The following is a 23,792-nucleotide window of genomic DNA, read 5'->3' as shown; positions in this document are numbered from 1 at the left end:
AGCCAGTTTTGGCCAGATTCCCGCAGGCCAGGCCGAGGGACCCTGCGCCTCTAATGTGTGTGTTTGTGTGTGTGTGCACATATATATATATATATATGTGTGTGTAAATATATATATTTATATATGTATATATAAGTATATATACATATTTAAAAGGCATCTTTAAGAGGTGTGGTAAATGTGGAGGTGAGTTGTAAAAGCTAAGTGATAATGAGTAAGTGGAATTAAGAGTTTACGGTGTATAGTCATGCTGTATTCCTTGACCATTTTAAAGATGTGTAAATTAGCATATATTTTTTAACATTTTAAAAATATTGCACTTTACATGGAATGACACATGCTGTTTTCTTGCCCGAGAATAATTTGTAATCTCACCATAGTGCCTCACATCTCTTTGACATGCCTTTGACTTAGTTTAGAAACTTTTATTTTTGCAATATCTGTCATGCAGAATGAGTTTAGGAATGGTTTTATAATTTTACATGGCATATTGCATAAAATTTTTTCTTTTTCTTTTTGCTAATCCTCACCCAAGGATATTTTTTCCATTGATTTCTAGAGGAAAGAAGGGAGGGGGAGAGATAGAGAGAAACATCTAGGTGAGAGAGACACATTGACTAGTTGCCTCCCGCACACACCCTGACCAGAGGCTGGGGATCAATCCTGCAACTGAGGTATGTGTCCTTGACCGCCCTTGACTGGAATCCAGCCTGCCAACGCTATAATCATTGAGCTATATGGGCTAGGGCCATAAAGGTTATTCTTACCAATTAATGTATTTTATCCCTCTTTATTTAGTCTTTGTGAATTTGAAATTTCTCCAGTTATATTTATGCCTCTAATTTTACACTTATTTCCTAGAGTTTTGTTTTTCTCTTTAAATGTGTACAGTAGGTCCTTGAGTTACTTTGGAGATCTGTTTCTATGGTGAGACATAATGCGATTTTCACCAAGTCGGAACCACCTATATAAACACCTACATCACTCACATGGAACACATACACAGCAGTAATGAAGTGAAACAGTAAAAAAAAATTAAAAGAAAGATAACAATTCCTGACCTTTACTTGTGGTAAATAAATAATAAAAAACATAAAGCACATATGTACATACATCAAAATGATGGAACTTTTTTTTTTTTTTTTTTATAAATAAATGAGAGATGGTGACGTAACCACGAAACAACATACGTCAAGTCTGAAGTAACCCGAGAACTGTCTGTATTTGGCAATATAGATTTTTTTAATCCTTGTGTTTTAAGTCCAAGAATGGTTTCATGGATAAATAGTAAAAAATAGTACTTTACTTGCACTTTGCATGTCAGAGTAGAGTGATAAAATGTTTTTGTAATCTGGTGGTCACTAAAATTAATTTTTTAAAAAGAGCATAGATGATAAATTTACTGGTTCAATAATTTTTCGTATGTTGGTATTATATCTATTTTGTATATGCCCTCTTTTTTGTTTTCATATGGGAGAAGGGCTAAATTCACTATCCTTGGGAGAGTCCTGTTCTGAAATCAGTAGTCTACTATTTGGAAAGTGATAATAATATCGCTTCTCGGCCTTTTGGCTAAGATCAAGTGTGGAAAGTGATAATAGCCTTAATTCATTTTGAGATCCATAGAGTTTTAACTTTCACAGTGGACTGATGGGACTTCTATCACTGGAGAAATATTGTGATTACTCTCTCCAGAGATTCCAGATCACCTGAATTTGAATTTGATAATTCTGGAGTTATTGGTGGCACCACAATAGCCATAAAAATTACCTAATTTTTTAAAAATTACACTTTTAAATTTAGAGAGGGAGGGAGAGTGAGAGAAAACATCAATGATGAGAGAGAATCATTGATTGACTGCCTCCTGCACACCCCCTACTGGCGATGGAGCTTGCAACCTGGGCATGTGCCCTGACCAGGAATTGAAGGGTGACCACGGGGTTCATAGGTCCATGCTCAACCACTGAGCCACACCGGTCTGGCAAGAATCACCTAGGACGAGAACCAAGATGGCGGCATAGGTAAACACCGGAGATTGCTGCCTCACACAACCACTTCCAAAATACAACTAAAAGAACGGACATCACCCAGAACCACAGGAAGGCTGGCTGAGGGGAAATTCTACAACTAGAAGGAAAGAGAAAAGCATACCGAGACTCAGAGGAGGCGCAGTGTGGAAGTAAAATACAAAGGTGCGGAGGTGCGTGTGGAGCGGGCTGGTGGCTGAGGGCGCAGTTGTCATTTTCAATCGGGAGGGAGTATCAGGCTATGAACTCCAGTTCCGGGCGAGTCTCTAGGGACCCAGACTCATACGGGAGAAGCGGGACTGTCTGGCATCGGTCAGAACTTGAGGGCAGCTTTCTCTCCGACGTACTTGCAGCGGTTGCTGGGACTCTGAGAGGCAGAGCTTCTGGGGACGGGACTGAGAGCAGCCATAACTGCTCGCTCCGCCCACCCTGTTGATCCCCTGGGACCCGCCCTGGCCAAGCCCTGCACAGAGGCATTTGCTGGATAGCCTCAGGCAAAGGCTAGATTAGCACCTCCCTAGAGGACAGAAGTTCTCCCACTGCAGACACAGCTGATTCTCACAGCCAGTTGGCCTGGGGGTCAAATCCCCCCTGGTGTTAGCTACAACAATCAAGGCTTAACTACAAGACTGCGCACAAAGACCACTAGGGGGTGTACCAAGAAAGCATAAAAAATGCGGAGACAAAGAAACAGGACACAAATGACAGAAATGGAGGAAAGCAAAATGCTGGATATAGAGTTCAAAACCACACTTTTAAGGTCTCTCAAGAACTGTCTGGAAGCTGCCGATAAATTTAGTAAGGCCCTCGAAAAGACTGCTGAGACCGCCGATAAATATAGTGAGATCCTCAAGAAATCTAATGAGACCCTCGATGTTGTGATAAAGGACCAACTAGAAATTAAGCATACACGGACTGAAATAAAGAATATTATACAGACTTCCAACAGCAGACCAGAGGAGCGCAAGAATCAAGTCAAAGATTTGAAATGCGAAGAAGCAAAAAACACCCAACTGGAAAAGCAAAATGAAAAAAGAATCCGAAAATACGAAGATAGTGTAAGGAGCCTCTGGGACAGCTTCAAGCGTACCAACATCCAAATTATAGGGGTGTCAGAAGATGAGAGAGAGCAAGATATTGAAAACCTATTTGAAGAAATAATGACAGAAAACTTCCCCCACCTGGTGAAAGAAATAGACTTACAAGTCCAGGAAGTGCAGAGAACCCCAAACAAGAGGAATCCAAAGAGAACCACACCAAGACACATCATTAAAATGCCAAGAGCAAAAGACAAAGAGAGAATCTTAAAAGCAGCAAGAGAAAGAAACTCAGTTACCTACAAGGGAATACCCATATGACTGCCAGCTGATTTCTCAACAGAAACTTTGCAGGCCAGAAGGGAGTGGCAAGAAATATTCAAAGTGATGAATACCAAGAACCTACAACCAAGATTACTTTATCCAGCAAAGCTATCATTCAGAGTTGAAGGTCAGATAAAGAGCTTCACAGATAAGGAAAAGCTAAAGGAGTTCATCACCACCAAACCAGTATTATATGAAATGCTGAAAGGTATCCTTTAAGAAGAGGAGGGCCGAAACCGGTTTGGCTCATTGGATGGAGCGTCAGCCTGCGGACTGAAAGGTCCCGGGTTCGTTTCCGGTCAAGGGCATGTGTCTGGGTTGCGGGCATATCCCCAGTGGGAGATGTGCAGGAGGCAGCTGATCGATGTTTCTCTCTCATTGATGTTTCTGGCTCTCTGTCTTCTCCCTTCCTCTCTGTAAAAAATCAATAAAATACATTAAAAAAAAAAAAGAGGAGGAAGAAGAAAAAGGTCAAGATACAAATTATGAACAACAAATACGCATCTATCAACAAGTGAATCTAAGAATCAAGTGAATAAATAATCTGATGAACAGAATGAACTGGTGATTATAATAGAATCAGGGACATAGAAAGGGAATGGAATGAGTATTCTTGGGGGTAAAGGGGTGTGGGGGATGCGACTGGACAAGAATCGTGCACCTATGGATGAGGATAGTGGTGGGGAGTGAGGGTGGAGGGTTGGGTGGGAACTGGGAAGTGGGGATTTATGGGGGGAAAAAAGAGAAACAAATGTAATAATCTGAACAGTAAAGATTTAAATTAAAAAAAAAAAAGAATCACCTAAATTTTTAATACTCATGAATGTCAGGAGGATGGGAGAAGGAAAATCCACTCCTTTGGAAACTCCATGTTAATTTTAGATAACCAAATGTTTGGATATCTATAAGGAAAAAAATTAATTTAAAACACTTTCCTGGACATTTAATTTGGCAAATAGCTCTTTCTTGTGGAGAGAAAAGCAATAATAATGAAGCAATCAGAATAGATTTTAAAGTCTATTTTGGTTCTATGATTCATTGAAACTAAACCTTAAAATATACTCTGTATCATTGATATCTTAAATATGATATAATCATCCTATAAAATTTATTTTTCTTTAGTATTCAAAGGGTAACATGTGCTTGAGGTAGCTACTTCAGGGTTTGAACCAACTTGTTAGCTTTGTCTAAATAGATAGCCTGAAATACCATTACCTGTGCTATCCAAGATGTGGATGTTGGATTCAAATTGCAGAATAATGTAATCCTCTCACTACATCTATTTATACAACTTTTGTGGCTAGAAACATTCTAGGAGTTAAAACTGAGAATTAGGATAGTGATAAATGGAAGTAGTTAAATTGAGCTGGAAGCCATGGTTGGCTTTACTTACAAGCTCCAAAGTTGACTTTTTTCACAAAATGAAATTTTTTCACAAAATAAATTTTTTTCATATGTGCTCACTATCTGTCCTCTTCTCTAAAGACTTTTTTGCTTAATTTTATCCATGCTTTGTATTTCAGCTACTATGTATGTACTATTGGTGCGAAAATATAGGGTGTCCCCCAAAAATGTATTCACACTTTAACAGTTGATAGCTCAATTGATGTTTCTTTACAGATTTAACCCATTGGAATTAATAATTATTCAAAATGTGTATACATGTTTTTGGAACAGCCTGTTATATATATCTGGGCTATTTCTTTGTATCTAGTAGATTATTTGACATCTCTACATGCGTAGTTAATTCAAACTCATTGAGCTAAAAACTGAATTCACTGTGTAATTTTTAGGAATTTTAACCAGAGGTATGCTGGTTAATATTTAACCCAAAATGTTTCTCCAATACTCTCACATTTGTGGTGGCGGTTGATTTCCTGTGAATGCATAGTTGGGAAAAGATGAGATGCAGCATACCATTATATGCACTCGGGGGGGAGGAGGGGGTCCCTCAGCCCGGCCTGTGCCCTCTCATAGTCTGGGACCCCTTGGGAGATAACGACCTGCTGGCTTAGGCCTGCTCTCGGGTGGGAGAGGGCAGGTCCAATCCCTAGGTGCAGCCCCTGGTTGGACTCAGAGCAGGGCCAATTGGGGAGTTGGGGCGCCACCCCCTGTCATGCACAGAGAAGGGCGGATTGGGAGGTTGCAATGCCACCCTCAGTCATGCTCAGGGTAGGGCCGATGGGGGGGTTGGGGCACCGCCCCCTGTCACACTCAAGGCAGAGTCAATGGGGAGGTTGTGGCGCCAACCCCTGTCACACACAGAGCAGGGCCGATCAGTGGGTTGGGGAGCTCCCCCTGTCACACACAGAGCAGGGCCCATCAGGGGATTGGGGAGCTTCCCCCTGTCACTCACAGAGTTGGGCCTATAGGGGAGTTGGCACACCGCCCCCTGTCACACTCAGAGCAGGGCCGATCAGGGGGTTGGGGCGCCGCCACTGTCACACTCAGGGCAAGGCCGATGGGGAGGTTATGGCTCTACCCCATCACACACAGAGCAGGGCCCGTGGGGGGGGGAGGGGGGCACTGTCCTCTATCACCCACAGAGCAGGACCGATCAGGGGGTTGGGGCACCTTCCCCTGTCACGAACAGAGCAGGGTGAATAGGGAGGTTGTGGCCCCGCCCCCTGTCACACACAGAGCCGCAGGGTGATCTGGGGGTTTGGGCACTGCCCCCTGTCACGCTGATCCCGGTGCTGGGAGGCATATTACCCTTTTACTATATAGAATAGAGGCCTGGTGCACGGGTGGGGGCTGGCTGGTTTCTCCTGAAGGGTGTCCTGGATCAGGGTGGGGGTCCCCACTGGGGTGCCTGGCCAGCCTTGATGAGGGGATGATGGCTGTTTGCAGCTGGTCACACACCCTTCAGGGTGGGGGTCCCCACTGGGGTGCCTGGCCAGTCTGGGTGAGGGGCTGAGGGCTGTTTTCAGGCTGGGACTGAAGCTCCCAACTGCTCCTTTTTTTCTTTCTTCTTTTTTTATTCTGGGCCAGCTTTAGCTCTGAGGCTCCAGCTCTTAGGCCTCCGCTCCTAAAAGCAGGTATCTGGTTTGTTTCGGTTCTCGAAATTCTGTATCAACTCCAGCTCTGAGATCCCAGCCGGCTGAAAGCTGGTTTCTGGGGTTTTATTTAGCGTCTGTATTTGTTACAATGTTTGAAACTGCAGGCTCAGAGGCCTGAAGGGGCCTGCGGGGAACATTGGAGTCCTCCGTCACTGAAGCAAGCAAGCCTCATGTTAGTTTCAAGCTGCCTGGCTGCCAGCCGCCATCTTGGCTGATAGTTAATTTGCATATTGCCCTGATTAACCAATGGGAAGGGTAGCGGTCGTATGCCAATTACCATGTTTCTCTTTTATTAGTGTAGATATCTTTACATAGAATATCATATAGACACTAGAGGCCCAGTGCAGGAAATTCGTGCATCGGGGAGGGGTGTCCCCCAACCCGGCCTGCACCTTCTCCAATCTGGTACCCCTTGGGGAACATCCTTCCCACAATCCAGGACCGCTCGCCACTAACAGCTCGCCTGCCTGCCTGATTTCCCCTAACAGCTTTTGTCTGCCTGCCTGATCGCCCCCTAACCGCTCCCCTGCTGGCCTGATTGACGCCTAACCGCTCCCCTTCTGGCCTTATCGCCCCCAACCGGCCTCCCCTGCTGGCCTGATCGCCCCCAACTGCCCATTCCTGCCAACCTGATTGCCCCCAACTGCCCTCTCCTGCTGGCGTGATCACCCACTACTGCCTTCCCCTTCCATGACCCGCCTCCTCCGCTGGGACCGGCCTCTTCTGTGCCACGCAGAGTGTGGGACCCCCGGGCCTCACCACAAAGAGCAACCACTGGGCCCCTCCTCCGCTGTGTGTGATCTTGTGGCGGCCATCTTGTGATGATGATGTGTGAGGGCGTGACACCACCTAGGCTTTTATTATAGAGGATAATAACCTCATGAGCATAGATAATAGTAACGTAATAAAGTTATTAGTGATGAGTTTTGAGTATTGCATCTTATAATAAGTTTGAATATAACATTTAATTTTAAGTTTATATAATTTAATTTTTAATAATAGCTATTTTAATAATTGCCTCACAAAGTTTCTGAAAATTTAATAATAATCATATCTCATGGGCTGGTAAAAGGGGGCTTGCCAGTACACCATTGGATTAATAAGGACTATATTACCACTTATTACGAATTACTGATATCAGTTATATTCAGCTTTACTGTTTTTAATATTTTTAAAATTTTATTTTAATCCTGTCAACAATTCTATGAAGTGGATGACACTATCATTTTGTTGGCTCAGAGGATTAAATAATTTATCCAAGGGACACAACTCAGTCTCTAAAATCCTGTTTAAGAGCAGTGGTTCTCAAACTTCAGGTTGCGTAAGAATCACCTGGAGTGCTTTTTGGGAAAAAGAATTACTGGGCCCACCCTCAGATATTCTGATTCAGTAGGTGTGGGGTGGATCAATAATTTGTATTGTCAAGATATTCCTAGATGCTGCTGCATTTGGAATAGCACCACCCACTGTAGAGCATAAGTATCCAAACCATTCATATAAGGACCAGATGATAAACATTTTAGACCTTCTGAAGGCCAAGGGGCAAAATCAAAGATATTACATAGATAAAAAAATATATATATGATGAGAGAAAACAATTACCCACAAATTTTTTATTGCTGAAATTCAAAATATAACATTAATTGAACACTAAGGCTGTAATTCTTTTCTTGAAATAGAATTTTACTTCATTGGGATTCAGAGTTACCCTATTATTAAAATTGATTGCATATTTTATTTGTTAATGCAGATCTGTAATGTGACTTTATGGACTTTGTGATATTGCTAACAGTCCATAGGCATATGATTTTAGTGCGCATATTCATTGTCTGAAGGCATGTACAGAATTCTTTTAGATATTTCTCTTAATATTTGCCCTTTAGCTTGCTGTTACATTGCAGATTAAGTACTTCCAATAGAAAGTTAAGTAGAAGTTCCTTAATTGCATAATTAAATACATTAGATATATGGAAGTTTCTTTTGCACTGGAAATATGGTTTCTGTCTTTATTCAGCTGTCATAATGTGGACACAGGTATAGACAATTCATGAAAAAATGATTGCATGATTTAATTTTCACAATAATTTCTTAGGTTTAGAAAAATTTGTTTTCAAAAAATAAGTTCAGTTTTACCACAGTTTCTAATATAAATAAATCCTTAGTCATTCAAATCCTATTAGAGAAATCTCAGATAGAGTATTAATAAGTGGTCATCAGTCATCTTTACACTTAGTTTTCAATTGACCAGAATGATATAAGAAATCAAAAGATAGAAAATAGCTCTGGCTGGTGTGGCTCAGTTGGTCGGGCGTCATCCCATGCACCGATAGGTTGCTGGTTCTATTCCCCTGTTGGGGCACGTGCCTGGGTTGTGGGCTGGATCCCCACTGGTGGGCCTGCAGGAAGTACCCAATTGATGTTCCGCTCTCACATTGATGTTTCTTTTTTTCCCCTCTCCCTTCTTTCGTTTAAAAAAAAATCAATAAAGATATTTTTAAAATAGGCTAGAATCTCTCTTCCATAATTTACTTGACTGGTATAGCCTTTAGCAAATTACTTAAGCTCTTTAAATCCCCATTTCATGTATATCTTTAAAATATTATCATTATTATTGAATAAGAACCAAGGAATAGATTTCAAATCTGTTTCTTAGGGAATTAATATCAATTATAATATGGAAGCCTTGAAGATTAGTTACCTAATAAAGACTTATCAGCCCTGAAACCAAGGTCTGTATTTTTTCTTTTCTTTATACTTTAAAGGGAAAATGATGACATGGCATTTAAAAAAGTCATCAAAGCACAGGGCTGCTGGATTATTTGAAGAGAATATTATTTTCTTATATATAAGAAAACATTTTTTAACATAAGAATTATATAAAATTATTTATATAACTATAAATATATAAAATCCTGATTTTAAATTTTAAAAACTTATTTAAAAATTTCTATTAAAAATTATATAACATTTATAAACTAATTTTAGATACCTAGGAAGTTCCCTAATTTATGGGTAGAGGTTTTGTTTTTCATAGCCGGAAAACAAACCAGGAATAATTTTATTTTAACTATCTAACATGGTTGGGTTATAAATTTGTTTTATTAAAAGAAATTTATTTTATTAAAAACTATTTTCTTTAATTCTTCTGAAAATATTCCCTTTTGATGTTTTATTAAGTAACTCCAGCATAAAAGGTGAGACTGTTCATTAGAAAAAGCAAACATTACATTGAAATATTTATCCTCCATAGAAATACAAATGTTTGTCTGCCTTTAGAGTTATAAGGTATTTGGCCTTAAAATTATTTAGAACGAAGATAGAAAATTTACATGATTTGATTAATTTCCTTTTGGTTGCAAGAAGGCATTTTGGGGGAGGGTAGTGTTAAGCTCCAAGAGAATAACTGTCCACTGTGCCACATTTCTGGCTTTGATATGGTTTGTACATAGCACAGTCAGTCAAATCAGAAACACAAGACAGCCATGTCAGGCATTACGGAAAGTGAAAAAATAAGTAGTGCAACGTAGCCACATCTTTTGCTTTTTAAAAGCTTCACTTCTAACTGGTAGATGAAGAATAATATAAGCAATGAATAATAGATACAGATAAGGCCCTAATTCCTGAGACACAAATGCCAAAGAATTTAAATGAGAGGATAGATCATATTTAGCTTTTTAGCATCTAGTACAGCTTCTCTGAAATATGAAAGTGCTTATTACTTATAATGATCTGGAAATTTTCCCTAGAATTCACTTAATCAGTTACACACGTACTGAAAGCTAGAATATGTACTCAGCGCTGTACCACCGTTAAGAAACTATAGCAGAGAGTGCTGCTTGGTACATTTCATTGTGATTTTTTAAATTTAACACATTCAGATCTATAGACAGTTATTAGCTAGTACAACTATCTAACATGGTTGGGTTATAAGTTCATTCTTGAAGAGCTTACATCTATATAAAGCAAGATACAGGTAGTCCTTGCTTTGCACAGCTCTGATGTACATGAGATCTGTGTGAATTTTATTTAAGATGGTACTGTGCAAACTGCCTGTTGAGTGGAAAGATCCTGGACTTTGAAACACACATGTCTGGATTTATGCCAACGTTGGCACTTATCTTTCTGGGCAAGTTACTCAGTTTCTGAATTCAACTTTCTCATCTTACTAAAAATACAGGTAGTAATAATATCTATTTCACAAAGTAGTTGTAAATATTACAGAAAATAATATATATAAGTTTTTTAGATTTATTTTAAAGAGAGAAGGGGGAGAGACATTGATTTGTTGTTCCACTTATTTATACATTCATTGGTTGATTCTTATGTGTGCCTTGATCAGAGATTGAACCTGCAACCTTATCATGTCATGGCGATGCTTTAACCAACTATGCTACCCTGTCAGGGCTATCCATATAAATTTTAATTTCTATTTCCAAGGCTGAAAATATAGTCGTTTTGGGGAAATATTATTTTGTATTGTAAACAAGGATATATTGCTACTTGTATTATTTTAACCAAATTATGTAGTGAGTACGAAGTTATTGTAGCAGATTATATTTTCCAAAGATGACCACAAGCAATATCTCTTGCCCCACATATTCTTCTAGAACTGGCTACACCCATTGAGAATTGGGGAGTTCACTTCCTGTTGGATTTGCACATGCCTATTGGTAACCAGTAGAATGCTGCAGAAGTGATGCTGTGTGATTTCTTAGCCTCAGTCTTAAAAAGCAATGCTGCTTCCACCTTGTTTGTTGAAACACTGGCTTCTTGGAGCACTAAGTCTAAGACCCTGAAGCTGCCATGCTGTGAGGAAAGCCACATGGAGAGACCTAAGGTCTCAGGTGGTCAGTCCTAGCCTTCAAGTCCTTCCAGGCCAGTCCCCAGACGTGTGAGTGAATGAACTATCAGATGATTCAGATGATGTCAGCCTCAGCTATTGAATCACTCCCAGGGACACTCCTAGACTTGGAGACTCTGCATCCAGGCTCCAGACCTGGTAGAGCAGAGACAAGCCATCTTCAATGTGCCCTTTGTGAATTCCTGGTTCAGAGAATCTGAACTCAATAAAATGGCTTTTGTTTTATGTCAGTACATTTGGGGTGGTTTGTATATAACATTACTAATTGGAATAGTTATAAAACTTTAAAGATACATTGTCTCAGTAAGAAACAGATTACAGTGGAACGTCCATTCTCTTGCTTAATTTTTTCTAGAAGGTTGTTCAAGAAGCAGTTTGGAAACCAAATCATTTTTTCCCATTAGAAATAATGTATATTGAATAAATCCATTCCAGACCCAGAAATGATTCCCTGTTTTAACCTTTCTTAAATATAGTATATGTCTAATATACTGTTTAATCTGTAAATAAACACTTAAGTTCATTGAACCACCCCTACTAGCCTTAACCAAATCATTTTCAGCACTAGTTTTAGAGGTGTCTTTCTGTCAGTATGCAGCATCTTTGCTTGTTCATATATGGCTGCCTCTGAATGCTGTCACCGGCTAACTGTTTTTCAGTTATCCAAATCAACTCAGTTTTTCTACCTCTTCAAGTGCCTGTGCCCTGATTTCTTTCACACCCTTAACAGCATCAGCACTTGCGATGGCCTCTTTATGTTTTAAAGCTGTGCATTCCCTCCTTTGTATCCTGAGAGACTCTCTTTGTCCTGCTGAGGTATCAGCCTGAAAGAGTTTTCAGGTCTAAAACTAAAGTTTAGTTCCACAACCCAGACATTTTTTCTGTGAACAACTTGGTCAAGAACTGAATTGTTTGAGATGGGAGACGTTTGAGAACCGGGGTTTGACTGTACTCACCAAAGTGGGAACTACTTGCTAAATAAATGTTTACTGAGTTTTTCTTTAATTTCAAATGAGAAATTCATTCCCCTATTCAGTTAATTTAACAAATGTTTACTGGATACCTCCTATGTGCCAAGTGATAGTGCAATGACTCTGCATTATACATCTCAGGAGGATATGTTCTAAGAACCCCCAGTGGATACCTGAAACCGAGGATAGTAGTGAACCCTATATATATTGTTTTTCCCCCCCCGCTACATAAATATCTATTGTTAGGGTCGCTGAAGGAAGTACATATGAGGTCAGAAGTAGTAAAGAATTATGAATTTCTTAGATCATCTGGAAAATCAGATGGATTGAGCCCCAAATTAGTGCCAGCACCCGGGGACTGGGAGACACAGATTTTAAAGGACTTCAGGTAGGCTTTTTCTGGGTGAAGAATTCTCTGGGGAGGTCCAGAGCGGAAAGATTGTGGTCTTAGCAAATGGAATGCGGTCTAAATGAAAAGGAATGTCAGTAGCGAAATGACCTAAAGGTCAGTTTCCCAGGGAAGAGGGTATCGATTTGATTTTTTGATCAGACCTAACATCTATGATAAAATTTAATTTATAAATTAGGCACATAGAATAATAACATAAAAAAGTAGGACATTTATAACAATGTACTCTAATAAAAGTTATACTCTATCAATATATCTTATTGTATTATATTCACCTTTTCACTTAAAGCAGGGGTGACAACGTGTCCTGACTGTGGCCTGTATAAGCCCTGAGAAAACATTTGGTCTGGCTCTGCCAAGGCATTAGGGTGGGTTAAATTAAATGTGAATAAATATAGCAGGCTAATTTTTAAGTTGATAAATGACATTATAAATATCCAAATGGCCCTTGGCAGGAAAAAGATTCCCCACCCTTAACTTAAAGAAAGTACTTAGGCTTCTCTTTGGCATATCTGAATTTCCAGCACCACTGTTCTTGCACTTTGGGGCCTTTAATAAGTAAAAGAATGGTTCCTCGAAACAGTTTTGCAGTACCAGGGCAGTCGATCTGATAACCAGGATGGGTACCAAGTGACTAATAGACGGGGTGTGAGGAGAGCATACAGCATGGATAGCTGGACAAAAGGATAATTCACATCTGGGGTGGGACTGAGTAGGAAGGCACAAGATTTCATCATGCTGCTCAGAAGGGGGCACATTTTAAAACTTATGAGTGGTGTATTTTTGGTATTGCTGTTTAATATTTTTGGATTGTGGTTGACCACAGGTAACTGAAACCAAAGTGAAACCACAGATAAGTGGGGGACTACTGGAACTAACAAGGTGCATAATATAGTGGGGGAGCATATAACTAAACAAAAAAACTAAACAAAAGAATATTAGAATTTGTGCATAGAACCGTGAAGGTTGGATGCAGTGTTAGAGAATGACCCTGGAGGATTAATGAAGAGGAGACTTAGAGTGGGCAAAGATGATCTCTGGGGGGTGGGGACATCTAGGTTGAGACTTGATGAGGAAGGGATAGCAAGCAAGGAGTGTTGGGGATGAGATAAAGGAAAGGAAAGAATTTTAAAAAGACCCACGTGCCAACATGGGTAGTATTCAATAAATCCTAACTGCTTTCATTACTTATTGACTGGTAGTTTTGATGAATTGCTATAATTTGACTAACATTATAAGTATTATTTATTTCCTCAGTGTTATGATAGTTACTTTTTATTTTAATAATATGAACTTAGGCCCTGGGTAAGTAGCTTAGTTGGTTAGAGCATTGTCCCAATATGCCAAGGTTACGGGTTCGATCCCTAGTCAGGGCACATACAAGAAGCAACCTGTGAATGCAGAAATGGAACAACAAGTCAATGTTTCTCTCTGTCTCTGTCCTCTCTAAAATCAATCAATAAAAAATAATAATATGAACTTAGTTATTATAGTATATTATTTATACTTTATTTTAGAAAAATCAACTTCATATCCAGTTAATAAGATTAAAGAAGTATATCTGAGATATGATATCCTTCAACTTCTTTTTAGTTTATAGAAGAGATACTTTTATATATAGTTTCTTTATCTTTAGAAAAAAAATCAATTTTTCAAAACTATTTTTTTCTAAGGAAATAAATATTAACCTTGGTTGTGAATGATGCCTTAGGATTTTTAATAAAGTATTGGTTTATGTTTACTAGATTAGTTACTTGTTATACTAGGCATCAATAGAGCATGTTAGTGTTATTTGATGTACTTTTTTAAGGCTACTTTTTCCTGGGTTGAAATGGAAAATAAATTATTTCTAATTTTACAACAGAGGATTCCATCATGTTTTTCAAATTGTCATGAGCTGGCAGTGCACAAAAGTCTATTAAAGTGTATACCTTACTTTGAAGTAGAAAATGCCTGAAATTCTAATATGAGAGCAGCATCCTAGGGCAGGGGTGGGCAAATTTTTGACTCGAGGGCCACAATGGGTTCTTAAACTGGACTGGAGGGCCGGAACAAAAGCATGGATGGAGTGTTTGTGTGAACTAATATAAATTCAAAGTAAACGTCATTACATAAAAGGATGCGGTCTTTTTTTTTTTTTTAGTTTTATTCATTTCAAACGGGCCGGATCCGGCCCGTAGTTTGCCCACGGTTGATCCTAGGGGGTCCTCAGTATCCTATTAGGGCAGTGATGGCGAACCTTTTGAGCTCAGCGTGTCAGCATTTTGAAAAACCCTAACTTAACTCTGGTGCTGTGTCACATACAGAAATTTTTTGATATTTGCAACCATAGTAAAACAAAGATTTATATTTTTGATATTTATTTTATATATTTAAATGCCATTTAACAAAGAAAAATCAACCAAAAAAATGAGTTCGCGTGTCATAGGTTCGCCATCACTGTAGTAGGGTGTTCACGAGATCAAAACTCTTTGCATAATACAATCAAGACATTGTTTTTTTTCACTGTGTTGACATTTGCACTGATAATGGTGCAAAAGCAGTTGTGGGTAAAAAACTGCTGATGCTTTAGTCTGTGTAAATCAGGGTAGTAGTAGCACCAAACTATATTAGTAGTTATGATATTCTTTTTTCTGTTGTTAATCCTCACTTGAGGATATTTTTCCATGGCTTTTTAGGGAGAGTGGAAGAGAGAGGGAAAGACAGAGAGAAACATCGATGTGAGAGAACCACATTGATTGGTTGCCTCCTGCCCCGTCCCCGACCAGGGCCCTGGCTGGGGAGGAGCCTGCAACTGAGGTACATGGTCTTGACCGGAATCAAACCCAGGACCCTTTGATCTGCAGGCTGTCATTTTATCCACTGAGCCAAATTGGCTAGGGCTAGTTATGATATTTTTCACCATCATATTCTTGAAGTGAAAAATACCAGTTTCACTTATGAATGTCCATAAGTAAGCAGGAAAATAGTGTTTCTAAAAATCTCAGCCTTTGTGTAAAATTAAAAATATTCTATTTGGTGAAATGGGAAGTACATATAAATTTTCATTACATTACAAAATCTGGTGGTAATTTTGAAGAAAAACACGAAAATAACAGTTTGAGTTGTGAGCTGACCGAAGTATTTTTTTCATAGAATAACACCTTTTATTTGAAAGAAGCGACAAAATGGTTTTTCTTATTTGGCAGACATTTTCTCACAAATGAATGAGGTTAATTTGCCATTTAAGGAAAACAACCGACCAACTGACAGTATATTTTGCCAGTGATAAAGTTGGAGTTTTTTTTTAAAAAATTAGAATTTTGGAAAACTTGTATTACCTTGAACTGGACAGGTTCCCAGTACTTAAAGAAGTCTTTTAATAAGATCAGTGATTTTAACAAATGTGGTATTTTAAAATAGTACAGTGAAATGTGTCAATACTTGAAAGGTATGCATAACTCTCACCAAAATTTTTAATGACCAAATGCATTGATGGTAAATATCTTGTATGCATATAAGATTCAAAGTGTAAGAAACCAATGGATTGTAATGTAAGAGTTGGAAACATTCATTAATATTGTTTCAGATTTCACATGGCAGCTAACCTCTAAAAAATTACCACTTGCTATGGTTTGGTGTATCAAAGAATATCCATGATTATCTGAAAAGACTGTTAGCATTCTCCTGTTTTTCAACTATGTGTATGTGTGACGAGGCTAGACTTTCTTCATCTACTCAACCAAAATAACAAATTACAAAAGATTGAATACAGAAGCAGATCTGAGAATCCACTATCTTCCATTATGACAGGCATGTAGATTTGTAGAAAAAATGCCACCCCTCTCAGTGTGGTACATATATACAATGGAATATTACTAAGCCATAAGAAAAGATGAGTACTGCCATTTGCAACAACATGGATGGATCTTGAGAATATCATGCTAAGGGAAATAAGTCAGACAGGAAGAGTCAATAACAAAATGATTTCACTCATATCTTCTATATAATAAAAGCCTAAGCGACTGCTACTGTGGGACAACCAGAACGACTGGCCACTATGATGCACACTGACCACCAGGGGGCAGATGTGCAATGCAGGAGCTGGCCCCTGGTGGTCAGTGCACTCCCACAGGGGGAGCGTTGCTCAACCAGAAGCTGGGCTCATGGCTGGCGAGCACAGCGGTGGTAGTGGGAGCCTCTCCCGCCTCTGGCAGCGCTAAGGAGCAACAAGTCGGGCAGTAAGGAGCAGTGAGCAGGCGGGCAGTAAGGAGCAAGGGGTCCCAAACTACAACAGGGATGTCTGACTGCTGGCTTAGGCCCACTTTCCACGGGCCTAAGCCAGCAGGCGGACATTCCCCGAGGGGTCCCAGACTCTGAGAGGGCACAGGCTGGACTGAGGGATCTCCCCATCCCTGCCCCCAGTGCACAAATTTCGTGCACCAGGCCCCTAGTGTTGGATATAAAACTGAGAGCAACAAATGAACAAAGAAGACAGACAAATAGAAACTCATGGACAGAATAGTCTGGTGGTTACCAGAGGGAAAAGGGAGTTAGGAAGGTAGAAACAGGTAAAGGGGGTCAAATATATGGTGATGGAAGAAGGTGGTGAACACAATGCACTATACAGATGATATGTTATAGAATTGTATACAGGAAACCTATATAATTTTATTAACCAAAAAGAGGCCTGATGCACAAAACTCGTGCAAGGGGCTCAGCACTCACAGCTGCAGCGGCTTGCCTCAGCCCTCGCAGCCCCAGCTTCATCCTGAAGGATGTCTGGAAGGTCGTTTGGCTATCTGGTCTAATTAGCATATTATGCTTTTGTTATTACAGAGGCCCAGTGCACGAATTTGTACACGGGTGGGGTCTCTCGACGTGACCTGCCGGGATTGGGCTGAAACCGGCAATCCAACACTGCCTGCCGCTCCTGCCTGCCACTCCCGCTCACCCCGGTCCCGCTGTGCCTGCCGTGGGCTCACGCCCAGTCAGTCCTGATCAGGAGAGGCTTGTACCACTGCTTGCCAGCCATGAGCCCTGCATCTGGCGCCCATCCCAAGGGGGATGAGGGGCAAGGATGCAATCAGCTCTCCAGGCAGGCAGTGGGATGCCCTTGTTGGCCCAGAATCCAGATTGTTCCGCTGATGTCCGCGCCAGTTGTCAGGAGCCACCTGGCAGCCGCTTTTATATTGTTTCTTCCTTGCAAAGTGTCTAGGGAGGGGAAGTGGCCACCGTGCCTGAGGCCAACTTCTAGGAGGCCAGTGGCACTGTTAGGATTGTGCCGGCAGCACAGGTCGATCGGTGCCTGAACCATTCTTGCAGAGATTTGACCTGCAGGACTACTGAGGGAGTGAGTAGCTACCACCGGGCTGGTCGGCCGCCGGGACAGGTTGGTCAGCTGAGTGGCAGAGTGCACTGACCACCAGAGGGCAGGTTCTGCATTGAGCGTCTTGCCCACTGGTGGTCAATGCACATCATAGCAACCAGTCATTTGATCACTTAGGCTTTTATATATATAGACTAGAGGCCCGGTGCACAAAAATTTGTGCACTCTGCGGGGAGGGGGGGTCCCTCATCCCAGCCTGTGCCCTCTCGCAGTCTGGGACCTTTTGGGAGATAACGACCTGCTGGCTTAGGCCTGCTCCCGGGTGTCAGAGGGCAGGCCCAATCCATAGGTGCAGCCCCTGGTCGGGCTCAGAGCAGGGCCGATTGGGGAGTTGGGGCGCCGCCCCCTGTCATGCACAGAGCAGGGCGGATCAGGAGGTTGCGATGCCACCCTCAGTCACGCTCAGGTTAGGGCAGATTGGGGGTTGGGGCACCGCCCCTGTCACACTCAAGGCAGGGTCAATGGGGAGGTTGTGGCACTACCCCCTGTCACACACACAGAGCAGGGTCAATCAGGGGGTTGGGGCGCCACCCTCTATCACCCACAGAGCAGGCCCGATCAGGGCGTTGGGGCGCCGCCACTGTCACACTCAGGGCAGGGCTGATGGGGAGGTTATGGCTCTACCCCGTCACACACAGAGCAGGGCCCGGGGGGGGGGGGGGGGTTGGGGCGCCGCACCCTGACACAGAGCCGCAGGGCGATCATGGGGTTGGGGAGCTCCCCCCTATCAGGCACAGAGCAGGGCTGATCAGGGCGTTGGGGCGCCTTCCCCTGTCACGAACAGAGCAGGGCGGATAGGGAGGTTGTGGCCCCGCCCCCTGTCACACACAGAGCTGCAGGGCGATCAAGGGGTTTGGGCGCTGCCCCCTGTCACGCTGATCCTGGTGCCGGGAGGCATATTACCCTTTTACTATATAGGATAGAGGCTGGTGCATGGATGAGGGCCAGCTGGTTTGCCCTGAAGGGTGTCCTGGATCAGGGTGGGGGTCCCCACTGGGGTGCCTGCCCAGCCTGGATGAGGGGATGATGGCTGTTTTCAGCTGGTCGCACACCCTTCAGGGTGGGGGTCCCCACTGGGGTCCCTGGCCAGTCTGTGTAAGGGCCTGAGGGCTGTTTTCAGGCTGGCGGGTGACTGAAGCTCCCAACTGCGCCTTTTTTTCTTTTTTCTTTTTATGCTGGGCCAGCTTTAGCTCTGGCTCCAGCTCTGAGGCCTCTGCTGTTGAAAGCAGGTATCTGTTGTTTGGGTTCTATAATCGAAACACTGTTTCAACTCCAGCTCTGTAATCCCGGCTGGCTGAAAGCAGGTTTCTGGGGTTTTGTTTAGCTTCTATGTTTGTAACAATGTTTCAAACTGCAAGCTCAGAGGCTGGCAGGCAGGTGGGGAACGTTGGAGTCCTCCATCACTGAAGCAAGCAAGCCTCATGTTAGCTTCAAGCTTCCCGGCTGCCGGCCGCCATCTTGGCTGGCAGTTAATTTGCATATCGCCCTGATTAGCCAATAGGAAGGGTAGCAGATGTACGGCTAATTACCATGTTTCTCTTTTATTAGATAGGATGTCAGTGCAATGAATGGAATAAAAAAATTTAAAAATACCATCTTTTTCAATAACTTGTTTTTCAAATAGTTATTTTTCATTAAATATTTATTATGTAATAAATAATAGTTTTGTAGTTAGATTGAAATGCATTACTGGAATCTTAAAAAGTCTCAGTTTTAATATGCTAAATATCAATAGAAATAATTGATGTGAGAAAAAAAAAAAAACACACCTATTTGAGCTCTGGCCGGGTGGCTCATTTGGTTGGAGCATCAGCCCATATTCCAAAAGGTTATGGGGTTTGATCCCTGGTCAGGATAAGTAAGGGAGACAACCAATCAATGTTTCTCTCACATCAATGTTTCTCTGTCTCCCTCCCTAAAAATCAGTTAAAACATATACCCACATCCAGCTGGTGTGGCTAGGTGGTTGAGCATTGACCTGTGAACCAGATTCCTGGTAAAGGTTCATGCCCGGATTGTGGCCTCTTTCCCCAGTGGGGATCATGCATGAGGCAGCCAATCAACGATTCTTATCATTGATGTTTCTATCGCTCCCTCTCCTTTCGTTTTATTTTCAATAAAAATATATTAAAAATATATATATATATTTCCTTGGTGATGATGGAAAAAAACAACAAAATCTTATTTGCGATTCTGAATAATTTTTAGTAGTGTAAAGAGATTTGATAATCTATGGTCTAGGAATCCAAATATGTATAATTAGGAGGTGAGCATAGTTTTATAATCTAAAATGTACATGTTTTGGCTTAAAGCAGTATTTTGATTTGAAGTGTTTTTGAAATGGCAGTGTTAAAGTAGGTTACAGACGGTGTTACTTTAAGTTATATTATTTTGAAACATTTCTAAACCTTCATTTTAATTTTATGTCTTTAAAATACAACAGAAGCAGCATAAAATGAAATAAAATATTTGCAAAACTGAATTTTATTTTGTGGAACTTTAGTTGTTTTGTTTTGTTTTTTATTAACCATGGCTAGTTTCTTGAACAAGCTAAATAAGATCTAAGAATGCTGAAAAAGATGTTCTGCAACCGTTTGTGCACTATTCCTTATATTTTATATATACAGAATGAATTCTTCATATTTGACTTAAATGGATAAAATTTTATTTAATAAATTAGTAGTAGTACAGTCCATTGCCATTTTGGTATGTATGTGGATGTTAATTCACTATAATGAGAGCCCTTTGCCTATTATTTTAACTGTTTGTTATGTAGCATATGATGGCCATATATTTAGTAAGGTTTCTGATTTATTTTCTTTGATAAGCAGATAATCTCAGTGATACCTTGAAGAAGCTGAAGATAACAGCTGTTGACAGAACTGAGGATAGTTTAGAAGGATGCTTGGATTGTCTGCTTCAAGCCCTGACTCAAAATAGTAAGTATCATTATATTTATTCAAGTGCCAAACAAAAAGATCAGCAGTCATTCAGAAATTGGTATGTAGTTTATCCATAACTTGCATTCACATAACTTGAATATTTTGAATCCTATCTCTGTATACTGAGGTTGTTTTACATGTTCCATACTCCTACCCCATATCGCCATCCCCAAAGTATTGAAAGCCAAGTTGATAGTCAGAAGAAAGGAGGAATTGATTGGTGATGGTGATGACATTAATACTATTCCCAGAGAGAGGCCATTATTTCATTTTTAACAGATAGTTGTTCTTTAAAAAATGACTGTGTTTATATGTGAGGAGACTATGGAGGAGAAACAGAGGAAGCTTAAAAGACCTAACATTTTAATCTGAGATCTTATGGCCACCTTTTAAATAATTTTACTTTAAAATAATGTGTATCTTAGATTTAATTGAAAAGTACCATTAGACCCTAGCTGATTTGGCTCAGTGGAAAGAGCGTCAGCCTGGGGACTGAAGGGTCCTGGGTTCACTCCAGTCAAGGGCATGCACCTCAGTTGCAGGCTTGATCCTGTCCCTGGTCAGTATATGTGCGAAGGCAGCCAACGGATGTGTACCTTTCACATCAGTGTTTCTCTCTCTCCCTTCCACACTCTCAGAATTGATTTTTAGAGAGTGTGGAAGAGAGAGAGAGAGAGAGAGAGAGAGAGAGAGAGAGAGAGAGAGAGAGAGAGAGGGAGGGAGGGAGGGAGGAAGGGAGAGAGAGGGAGAGAGAATTGAGGATTAACAGAAAAGAAAAGAACCATTAGTAGTCATCCAAAAGTCCCTTAAAATTGGGGTAAGATTTAATCTTTGGAGGTAAATAGTACTACCCATAAAAATTATACAACTCTTCATTGACATACACATGGTATTGTTGCATTTGAGCTATCATATTTCTATTAGTTAATTTCTGTATTCTCACAGTGACGAGACAGATACAGAATGATTTTCATTTTTTCCCTTAATTCTGCTTGGTTGTGCTATTATTTGCACTGTACTTATTTGTAGTTATGCCATTATCTTACCCTGGGACTAATTATGTAGCTGACAAAAGAATTTAGGAGAAAGTATATATTGTTAAAAGTTTCCATTTCAAGCACTCAGAGATGTATATGCTATTTTTTTTTAATTTTATTTTTTAGTAAACTGATTAGTACTCTTCATTAAAAAGCACATTTTAAAGCTAGCTTTGAAAATTCTTTACAGAAATTCTCTTTCTTTTGATCTTAGAGATAATAGAGAAGCATTTGATACAGGGACTTTATTAAGAGCATCTGTATAAGACTCACAATGGTAAAGAACAAGAACAGGAAAGGAAAGTCTAAGGCTATGTTATCCATTGTTGTAGTACATGTGACTATTGAAATCTAATAATTAAATTAAAAATTAGGCTCCTTAATCTTACTTTTCAGTAGCCATATTTAACTAGTGACTACCTCATTGGGCATCATAGATACAAATCATTTTCCATGATCACAGAAAGTTCATTTGGGTAACACTGGTCTAGAGGTAGAAATATCATGTGATGACCTGATTTTCACACATCCTATCCTATATAATAAAAGCCTAATATGCTAAGTGTCCGATCAGCCGTTCAACCAAAGTAATATGCTAATGATATGCTAAGGCCACTCAACTGCTCGCTATGATGTGCACTGACAACCAGGGGCAGACACTTGAACTGGTAGGTTAGCTTGCTGCTGGGGTCCAGCCAATCGGGACTGAGCGAGATGGGCCGGACATGCCCTGGAGCCCTCCTGTGGTCTCTCCCTGTCTGGCCAACCTCCCACATCCCTCCCTGGCCCCGATTATGCATGGTGGGGCCTCTCAGCCTGGCTTGAGCCCTCTCACAATCTGGGACCCCTCGGGGGATGTCGGAGAGCTAGTTTCGGTCCGATCCTGCAGGCCAGGCCAAGGGACCCCACTGGTGCACAAATTTGTGCACTGGGCCTCTAGTATCTATATAAGCAGATTTATTTTATCATGCAATTAGACTAGGTAAATTGAATATTTCAAGTTCATTTTTTAAAGAGTTGTTCTATTATAATGTTCTGTTTTTAATGGCCCAGTTTTTTCTCTGTGTTAGAAAAAGTAGAATTACCTAAATGGATCATTGGTTCAGGAGCTGAAGAGCATGGAGGTGATATCATTAGTTATGTGGGGAGGATTGCTCAGTCCTCTCCTGGAAATACTGATAAGAGAGATGAAGAGAAATGAATAAAAGGAAGCAAAAATTTATAACTTTTTAAAGAAAGGGTTCAAGAAATATTGAGAATTTATGTAATTGTTGGATTAAAATTCAGACCTATTACAGACTTATTCATGGAACCCATTGTCTTAAACCCATGGTCTTAAACTTGTATATCATCAAATATTAAGACCAAATAGCCACTAGGTATTAATTAAAAACAATAAACTCTACCATTATAACTGTTGACTCCCCAGGGAGGGAACAAAGGGAATATGTCATTTTAAGAATCTATATCAAAATTTATGTCCTCACATCTAAGACTATTGACAGAAAAGAATTTGACATAGGAAGAAAGAGTACATGCAGATGTCCAATCCTTGACTGAAGAGTGATAGCTGTCATTCATTGGGCACCTGTTATGTACTCAGCACTGGGCTTGGCACTATATCTGTTATTTAATCTTTCCTATAGCTCTTGAGGATGTACTACCATCACCATTTAAAAGATAAGGAAACAGACCCTGTGATATTTGCTTTGTTCTGACAGAATCAGTTTGGATTAAAAGTCTTAGTTCACAAAATC

The 23,792-nt window shown here is 40.6% G+C and overlaps 1 protein-coding gene across 5 annotated transcripts in view; it reads left to right on the top strand.

Moving 5' to 3' along the window:
• RAP1GDS1 (Rap1 GTPase-GDP dissociation stimulator 1) overlaps positions 1–23,792 on the top strand; it is a 141,070-nt gene that overhangs the window by 5,737 nt on the left and 111,541 nt on the right. For all 5 annotated transcript variants that reach the window (XM_081085742.1, XM_081085743.1, XM_081085744.1 and 2 more), the window contains exon 2: positions 20,888–20,995. In XM_081085742.1, coding sequence (XP_080941868.1) covers positions 20,888–20,995 — 108 coding nt within the window. The remainder of the gene's footprint in view (positions 1–20,887; positions 20,996–23,792) is intronic.

The sequence above is a fragment of the Myotis nattereri genome (assembly GCF_964212035.1).
Source record: "Myotis nattereri genome assembly, chromosome: 1".
Classification (NCBI taxonomy): Eukaryota; Metazoa; Chordata; class Mammalia; order Chiroptera; family Vespertilionidae; genus Myotis; species Myotis nattereri.
This window is presented reverse-complemented; position numbering and strand designations above follow the sequence as displayed.